The 9,185-nt window shown below is 35.9% G+C and overlaps 1 protein-coding gene across 1 annotated transcript; it reads right to left on the reverse strand.

The window, feature by feature from the left end:
• Positions 1 to 8,540: 8,540 nt before the first annotated feature.
• Positions 8,541 to 8,930, reverse strand: LOC145105720 (secreted RxLR effector protein 161-like). The gene has a single exon (XM_079042801.1). It carries the CDS (start codon positions 8,928 to 8,930, stop codon positions 8,541 to 8,543), a length of 390 nt encoding a protein of 129 aa, XP_078898927.1.
• Between the last annotated feature and the right edge of the window lie 255 nt (positions 8,931 to 9,185).

A 9,185-nucleotide genomic window follows, 5' to 3' on the forward strand; every position in this document is an offset into this window, starting at 1 on the left:
ATTTAGCATATAATTTCTCCTTTCAAAGAAGTTCTAATATTTCACGAATATGAATGGCGTGATCATATTCAGACTTGGAATAGATTAGAAAATCGTCAATGAATACGATGACAGATTTATCGAGCATTGGACGGCATACTCGATTCATCATATCCATGAATACGGCAGGAGCATTTTTCAGACCGAATCGCATGACAAGGAATTCATAATGTCCATAACGAGTACGAAAAGCAGTCTTCGGTACATGCTGCTCGTGTACTTTCAACTGATGATAGCCAGATCTCAAATCAATCTTCGAGAAATAGCTAACACCCTGAAGTTGATCAAACAAATCGTCAATGCGAGGTAGTGGATATTTGTTCTTGATAGTCACCTTATTTAGCTCACTGTAATCAATACACATTCGCATCGATCCGTCCTTCTTCTTGACAAACAATACTGGAGCACCCCAAGGAGAGGTACTTGGTCGAATAAAGCCTTTGCCAAGTAATTCCTGCAGTTGGATCATCATTTCTTTCATGTCAGCTGGCGCAAGACGATAAGGAGTCTTTGCAATCGGAGCAGCACCAGGCACAATGTCAATTCGGAATTCTACTTGCCTGTTCGGAGGAAGTCCAGGCAATTCTTCGGGAAAAACATCAGGATATTCATTAACAACGGGAACGTCATTTACCGTTTTATTCTCCTCTTTTGAGATATCAACGGTATAGGCCAAATAAATAGAACACCCTTTCGATATGAATTTACGAGTTTTTAGGAAAAAGATTATTTTTTAAGTTTCTTTGTTCACCGTAGACATAAATAGGGTTCTCCCCTTTAATTGGAATGTGTACTATCTTTTCATAGCATAAGAGTTATGCATGGTTCTTTGACAACCAATCCATGCCGAGAATAATATCAAAGTTAGGCAATGAGATAGGAATCAGATTAGCAAGGAAATTATAGCCTTCAATTTCTATGACACAATCCCTATAGATTTTATCAGCAAGTAATGATATATTTCCTGCAGTATCTACGTGAAATGGTTGCGCGAGTGCATAGCAAGCAATTTGAAAAGAATGCGCAAATTCATGAGACACAAAAGAATCTGAGGCACCAAAATCAAATAAGATGTGAGCATGTCTAGAGTTGACAAGAAATGTACCCGTCACAACATTCGGGTCCTCGTGTGCCTCTTCTGTGGTAATTTGGAATGCACGACCCTTAGCTTTTGGCACCTCCTCCTTTTTAGTTGGAGTACTCTTTGATTGTTGAACAGGAGCTTGACTTCTCGCCGGTTGTTGAACAGAAGCTTGACTCCCCGTCACCTGACTAGTAAGAGTAGGACAAAAGCGCTTCCTGTAGCCAATAATACCACACGCAAAACATGTAACATCCTTCATTGGGCAAACGGGCTTCTTGTGGCCTATTTCTCCACATCCAAAACAGATCACAACTCCTTTTTCTAGTCTGTATTCGCCCGAATGATTCTTTCCACAATTTCGACACAATGGCGATTGAAGAGAAAAAGATTGTGACCTACCGCGGCCACGAGAGGCATTTTGAGATTGCACTTGTTTACCGGAATCAGATCGAATAGATTGAGCTAGTGGAATAGAGGAAACATGAACAGTTCGATCGATACGTGGGTGCTTTGAAATAGAAAGAGTGGCACCACGTATCTCCAAGTCATGCTCGCGCTTTCGAGCATACTCAACAGCTTTGTCAAAGGACAGAACATCCCGATTACTTACGAAATCGTGGATTTCATATCGTAATCCTTCCATGAATAACTGAATTTTATCATCTTCACTTGGAATATACTTTGTAGCAAACCGTGATTTTTGATTGAATTGCGTTTCATATTCATTTACGGTCATCCCTCCTTGCTTAAGTTCAAGGAACTCCTTCTCCAACCTTCTTCTCATATCTATAGGACAATATTTTTCTAGTAAGCGAGTTTTGAACATTCCCTAAGACAAATTCTCCTGATCATACTCTTTAAGAGCTTCAAATGTTGCTTCCCACCAGACCAGGGCTTCTCCGGTGAACATTGTAGAAGCATAATTCGCCTTGTCCTCATTATCGACATGAGAAATACGAAATACTTTCTCTGTGTTCTGAATCCAAGTTAGAACAACAATAGGATTAATGGCACCTGAAAACTCTGTAGCACCACTACTTTTGAAATCTTTGAACGAGGGACGCTTCACCTCCCCTTTTGAAGATTCTCCAGTGGCTTTCTCTTTGCCTTTATCATTATCCTTCTTGTGTTCTTTGAGAGTCTGTCGAATAATACCACTAAGTTTACCCAAGAGTTGCTCCTCTCGAGGGGATACTTGAGTATTTACTTCACCAGGTTTAGGATCTCCACCCACTTCTGGTGTATGGCTACCTTCCTATTCAGCCATTCTTCTGAAAATTTGGGGCAAAATAGTATTTAGAATATTAGGATTTATTATTACCTAATACTTTACTTAAATCTTCCCTATGGTTTGTATCCATATATTCCTAATGAATTCGTTCATATATTGAACTTCCAACTGTTTAAGTCTAAATACCAATCCGTGATATTTAGTTCACTTAAACAATTGCTCTGATACCATGATTGTGAGACCCTAACTTTCTAAACTTTCATATTTCTGAAAACATTGTTACTCAAAAACATGCTACATGCATATTCATAAAACAATATTTTACATTGATAATTTATTTACATACACTGGATACAAACCGACTATTAAGATTTTTACAAAGTTTTATATATTACATATTTTCCCAGGAATACATTACAAAAGTTATAATATTATCTATTCTACATCTTCTACCAGTATAAAACTATACTGGATGCTTATCACCTGCAATAGTTTAAACATTGAGAGGGATAAGCAAATGATGCTTAGTGAGTTCAATAACAGTTACAATATAACATTATGCCATATACATATCAATATGACAGAAGCAAAGAGGGACACCGGACAAGAAATATAAGTGAGTATCATATGACAGGCTTTCCATATCAACGAATAATCTGATTCAAAGATTTGTGATCAATGAGACATAACAATTTCAATACTTGATATACATCAATAAGACTTCAGCCCAAGTGACGCAGAAAATATAATTTCAGAATATCAATTTGCTAGAATACACAGGCTTTCGGCCTTGTCTTTGTATTTTGCTATTGCCAAAGTGATGCTTATGTCATACACTTCATGGCCAAAGACTACATACCAGTACCCAAGTGATGCTTATGTCATACACTTCGTGGTCAAAGGTATAGGTAATTATCATAATAACATGGGAAAGCACATTGAACATATAACACATAACATAAAATTGTCCCCATATTGAACTCGCCGTGAAATAACCGTTTAAAATAGTAATTTGGGCAACACTTCGTTACTATAATTGGCTTTCTTCGATGAAAACCAGGAGTTTTCTTGAAAACCGGGCTCTGCGAGGGTTGGGCTTCAAACCGAAAAGATAAATTTCTCGGGCTTCTCGGACACTTCGGGGCGTGTTTCAGGTGTTGGAAATGATTCCGGGGCTTCGGGGGAAGTCGAAATAGTGAAAATATGAGTTTAGGGGTGCAAAATGCCAAATTCCTAAATCTAGCTGGGAGATCTCGCAACTTCTATTTATAGGGGAGAGCCTCAGATCCGAAGCAATGAGAAGCAAGCACATGGCTCGCATGCGAGGCCCCAGGTGGCTCGCTACGCAGGTCGACACGGGGGAGGGGCAGGTGGCGGTCTCGGATTGGTCAAGCGCTTCGGACACGGAGCGGCTCGCAGGGGAGACCGATGTGGCTCGCATCGGACGCCTCCACGACTTGAACACGCGGCATGCTCGGAGCGAGGTGACGAGGCCGATCTTATCCATCCGAAAATTCTCAGAAATTGTGCCCCGATTTGCTAAAATCCATAACTTTAGCATACGGACTCCGTTTTTGACGTTCTTTATATGCACGCGTAGGCGAGAATATACTCTACAACTTTTGTTTAGACTTCATCGGCTAATTTTCACTTTATTTTTAATATTATTATTTTTAACAGACTGGGACAGGAAAATCCGTTAAAAATTCATAACTTCTTTATCTGACGTCCGTTTTCGTCAGTCTTTTTACCGTTGTACTACTATTGACGAGACATTCGATTCTCGTTTAGTTTGTGTCGGCTAAAAATCACTCGATCTTTATTTCGAGTTTTTAGTTGTCTACTGCTATTCTGAAACTTAGAAAAATCATAACTTCCTCATACGAAGTCAGATTTTGACGTTCTTTTTATGAAAATTCTCGGTTTAACAAATACTACGACTTTCATTTAGATCACCAAGGATAAAAAATAGTTTATCAAAAACTCACTTTTTACGTCATTCGGCGCCGTGCCGGTTTCGTCGCGGATCTTCGATTGATCATAACTTCTTCGTTATAACTCGGATTTCGATGAGGTTTTCGCCTAAATGTTTCTAACGAGATTCTTTACAACTTTCAATAAAAAAATTCTACTTGTTTCAAATTTTATATTTTCGTTAAATTTCAATATTTGACATAGATTGGAATCTTATAAGACTTACAATATTTTCTAAGTGATTCTAAACATAGTTTTACTTCAATTCAAGTAAAAACTATATGTTAGAACTCAATACAGAAATTCATATAATATTTCATAATATTATTCATTATAAAACACAATAACTAAACGTGTATGTTACAGATAAACATTTATCGAGTTTTTTGTCTCCGTACAAAATATTGTTGATTGTTCCTATTACAATTGCTTCAGCAAAAATAAGCTTTTGAAAACTAAAACTTTTAAAATCTTACTTTCTTCTTGAAAATATTGATTATCAAAAGTGTAATAGATAAATTTGCTTCTAAAATGTTAGAAAGTCGATGTTTAGAAAATAGTAATGCGATGTCTTTCTATCTTTTTTTTAGAAAAATACGAATGAGTGAAGACATGATATTATGGTAGTGAATTTACAAAATGTTTTTTACCAAATTTAAGTTTTAAATTTAACAATAGCAAATTTACTTAATAATAGTTTACAATAAGTTTGTTATGAGGACTTACTTTGATTTTCGCACAAGCCTCCGGAATGTCAGGGTCGGACCTGCCGATGACAACGAATTCAATAACTTGGGATCTTGCTAAGAATGAAATTCCTAACCTTAAGTCATAGAACCGAGGATGATTTTCATGAATCCGAAGTTGGAACGAGGGAAAAAAATCCCCATCGGGTAGGGAATAAAATAAATAGGAATAAGTGTTATTGCATGCAATTCTTCCCAGTATAAAATAAGTAAGAATCAAGCTATAAGTCTCGAATTATACGAAATGCACTGTTTTTTTTTCTTTCTTTCGGTTTCTATCATGACTATATAGGGGTTCTAGTGTTTTACTAATAGAATAGAAAAGAGGCTTGAAAAAGTTAGAGATTGTGCTGCAACTATAGGCTCACTTCTTCTCATCCCTTATTGAAAGCGAAACTAACGAGCAACCACAAACTAAAGTGCAAACGTTATATAATATTACTTAGTAAAGCAACTTTCCGTGCTAGGCGCTCACCTTTTTTCTGGGTGGAAGCTGGCGGCGAGGCTTGAGCAAATTGATTTTCTTTAAATCAAAATTATATTATGACTTCTATTATAAATACAAAAAATCAATGATAGTGGTTCTAATTCTAGACTTCCCATTGTTTTTAATAATAAATTTTCAATGTAGAAAATAATAATTATATTCTGTAATAATGATGTCCTACATCAACAGTAAGGCCCCGTTTGATACGCATCTTTCTAGGTCCAAACAGATCTTTCTGGCTGAATGGACCGGAAAGACTGTTTGATTTGCACAAAAAAATGGTCTTTCCCGGTAAGATATGTCTTTCCCAGAAAGCTCCAAAATCATATCTTTCTGGCTGAATTGGCTGGAAAGACAATTATGCACCAAACCCGACCTCTTTCTTTCTTTCTTGGATTATTAATTTTGTTTAAATAACTTTTTTTAAATTTATTTTTTTATTGAATTATTACTTTTTTTTCATCATTCAGCATAGTCAATCAGATGTACAATCAAACAGCATGGTTTCTTTCCCAGTCAGAAAACTTTCCCAGACAGCACTTTATCAGACAGCACTTTCCCAGACAGAAACTATCAAACTGGACCTAAGATATAAAAAAAGGTTGGAAACTATTAAAAATTGTAAGTACACTACCATTACTCGGTCAGTTATTCCCATTACAACCAACCTAAAAGGATAATTTATATGGAAAATGATGTTCTGAACTTGATATTTTTTTGTGCAAAATAAACTAGAGAACTCAACTTCAACTTATCACGAATAGTCCTAATAACATATTTTAGTTAATTCGTAACTTTACCTCAACCAAAGAAATATAACGCATGTTGCTAGTCTAGTTCAAATGCAACGGTGATGTTAAAAATAATCATCTTTCTTTTTTTATTTAATAATATAAAGTGTTAATTATGTTTATAAGGGCTTTAGGTCCATACTAGGTGTTGACATATATGAATATCTAAGTGTTTCGATTCAATACAAGAGATGAGTATGAAAGAAAGAAGTATGATCCTTAAGCCAGATCACCATGTAACAAAGATCTAATTAGGGTCATAACGATAAGAGTTTTGAAAATTCATACCTTGAGGTACAATTTAGTTGATGTATAGTAGAAATACTTGATGCATAAAGAGCACGGTAGCTCCAATCTAGACATGTCTACGATAGAGGCATGGTCAACAAATATGCAACATTGACCATAGTGTTGACTTTAGTAACCGGTGCATCTTCTATATTGATCTTCTTTCAAATAAGATTATACATTAGAATGTTTTTAGACCACTACAAATAAAGTTACATTTAGTAGCATAAGATTTTAGTGGCACATTATTTTATGACACTATATCATCTTTGAATAAATTTTGTCCCTTCCCCCCTTTCCAAAAATGATTTGTGTTTATTGTTTCAAAAACATTTAGGACCTATTTTCCACATTTACCCTTGAATGAGATCCAAGACCTAAGTTTGCCAAGAATTAAATATTTCCTACTCAAATTTACACTCAGAGATGCTCCGGCTATCTTGACGTGCTCCAAAATTGGTCCCTATTCCTTTCCTAACCCTAAAATTTCATCATTTTTAATACTACAACTCTAGATAATTTCTCTCAATTTTTCATGTTTTTCATTTATTTTCTCAATATCATAAATTGAAACATAAGAAGGATGAAACTTCTATTCCCTCTCTTGTTAGAATTTGCGGTCTTAAGAATATCAATTAACTTGGATAATTTTTGGGATTGTGATTGCAATCACTTTCCAAAATCTGTGATTTCGACCCCTATGTCTGGGGTATCATGAAATCTGATTTGGGATAATCGAAGAGATGCAATTTAGAAATCAGTCAACTTCCAAATTCGACACACAGAAAAATATACCTTGCTGTTTTTTGTGTTCTTTGGAGATAGAGAGAACCAGAAGTATGATTTTTTAGAGTAAGTTTTGTGACCCATTTTTTGGAACATACAGTATGTTCTTATATAATAGGGAAAAGTAGTTGCTGATAGTTACATGCAATTTTTGGTGCCAATACAAGTGGTTGGATATATGGTTATAAGACATAACTGATTCTGCCCCTTGGACCCCGCTATGGGCGCTACTCCTAGACCCCGCAAAGGGATTGCAGTCCCTTGGAACCCTGCGCGCACCCAAGGGCGCTTCCCCCGGACCCCCGTATTCCGAGTTCACATTTATCACACCGAGTATGCATCCCGCACCTCCAAGCTTGGTTAGTAAATGAAGCTCGACCTATCTCATTATTAATAATAATTACAGCAAAATATGTTGATAACACTAAAATCAACAAAATTCCTCCCCCATTTTAGTGTAATCCTTTATTAACTAAAAGCAAACAAATTTGAGTAATATACATGTCAAATAATCGAGAATTAAGGTGTCCTAAGGATTTAACCCTTCAACTCATTTGAGTAACTGAAGATACTATACACATAGGTAGTCCTTCTATATCATGCACCTGGTAGTGCACTTTTTCAAAAGAACTATTAAGAACTTAATCAGCCTACTTTAACAATGCAAGTTATAAGCACATACCTTGGGATGTAGTAAAAAAATGTGCTTCAATCTCCATAAGCAAGCTTTCCAAATTGAATTTAACTTCTAACATTTTATTAGAAGGAAATTGGGTATCTTACCCATAGAGATATTAAGTGGGCCTTAATCCCATCCCTATAACCATCTTCTTTACCAAGTCTCTAGGTAAACCCTTCGTGAAGTGATCATCTAAGTTTTTTTGAGATCGAACAAACTCAACAGAAATGATACCATGAGTAATGAGCTCACATTCCATGATGTGTCTAACACCCAAATGTCACAACTTTCCATTATATACTTGACTGTAAGCTTTTTCCAAGGTGGCAACACTATCACAATTTATAGAAATCCGTGATATAGGATTTGGCCACAAAGGATTTTCACAGACCAAATTTCATAACCATTATGCTTCTTTGCCAACAGCTGCAAGGGCTACAAATTCAGATTCCATTGTTGAATTTGTGATGTTTGTTTATTTCTTAGAAGCCCATGAAATGACACCTCCACCGAGAAGAACACCCAACCAATTGTAGAAGAGTGGTCCTTAACATTAGTAATCCAACTAGCATCTGAATATCCTTCAATAGTTGAAGGAAACCCTACATAAGTCAAACCAAAGTCTATGGTTTTCTTAAGATACTTCAGCACCCTCCTTACTACTTTCCAGTGATGAGTACTAGGATTAATAGTAAACCTACTTAGCTTTTCTACAACAAATGCAATATCAGGCCTTGTGTTGTTCATATCATACATCAAAAACCCAATGACCTTTGAATACTTAAGTTGTGAAACTGCTTCACCAATATTTGGCATAAGTTTCATACTTGGATCAAAAGGAGTAATCATATGAGAACAATTTGAACAATTTAACTTCTTAAGAACTTTCTCAATGTAATGAGACTGCGAAATTGAGGTTCCTTGATGTTCATGCTTGATTCGTATTCCATGAATCACTTATGCATCACCCATATCCTTCATAGAGAACTGAGATGATAAAAACTCTTTAGCCATGTTAACTTGCCTTTGATCAGTACCAAAGATTAACATATCATCTACATACAATCATATAATCAATCA

The sequence above is a fragment of the Lactuca virosa genome, chromosome 4, assembly GCF_052849685.1.
Source record: "Lactuca virosa cultivar CGN04683 chromosome 4, Lactuca_virosa_CGN04683_v6, whole genome shotgun sequence".
Classification (NCBI taxonomy): Eukaryota; Viridiplantae; Streptophyta; class Magnoliopsida; order Asterales; family Asteraceae; genus Lactuca; species Lactuca virosa.

Excerpts from the sequence above, each read along its gene's own strand:
- LOC145105720 (XM_079042801.1), bottom strand. The coding sequence starts at position 8,930 with ATGAAACTTATGCCAAATATTGGTGAAGCAGTTTCACAACTTAAGTAT.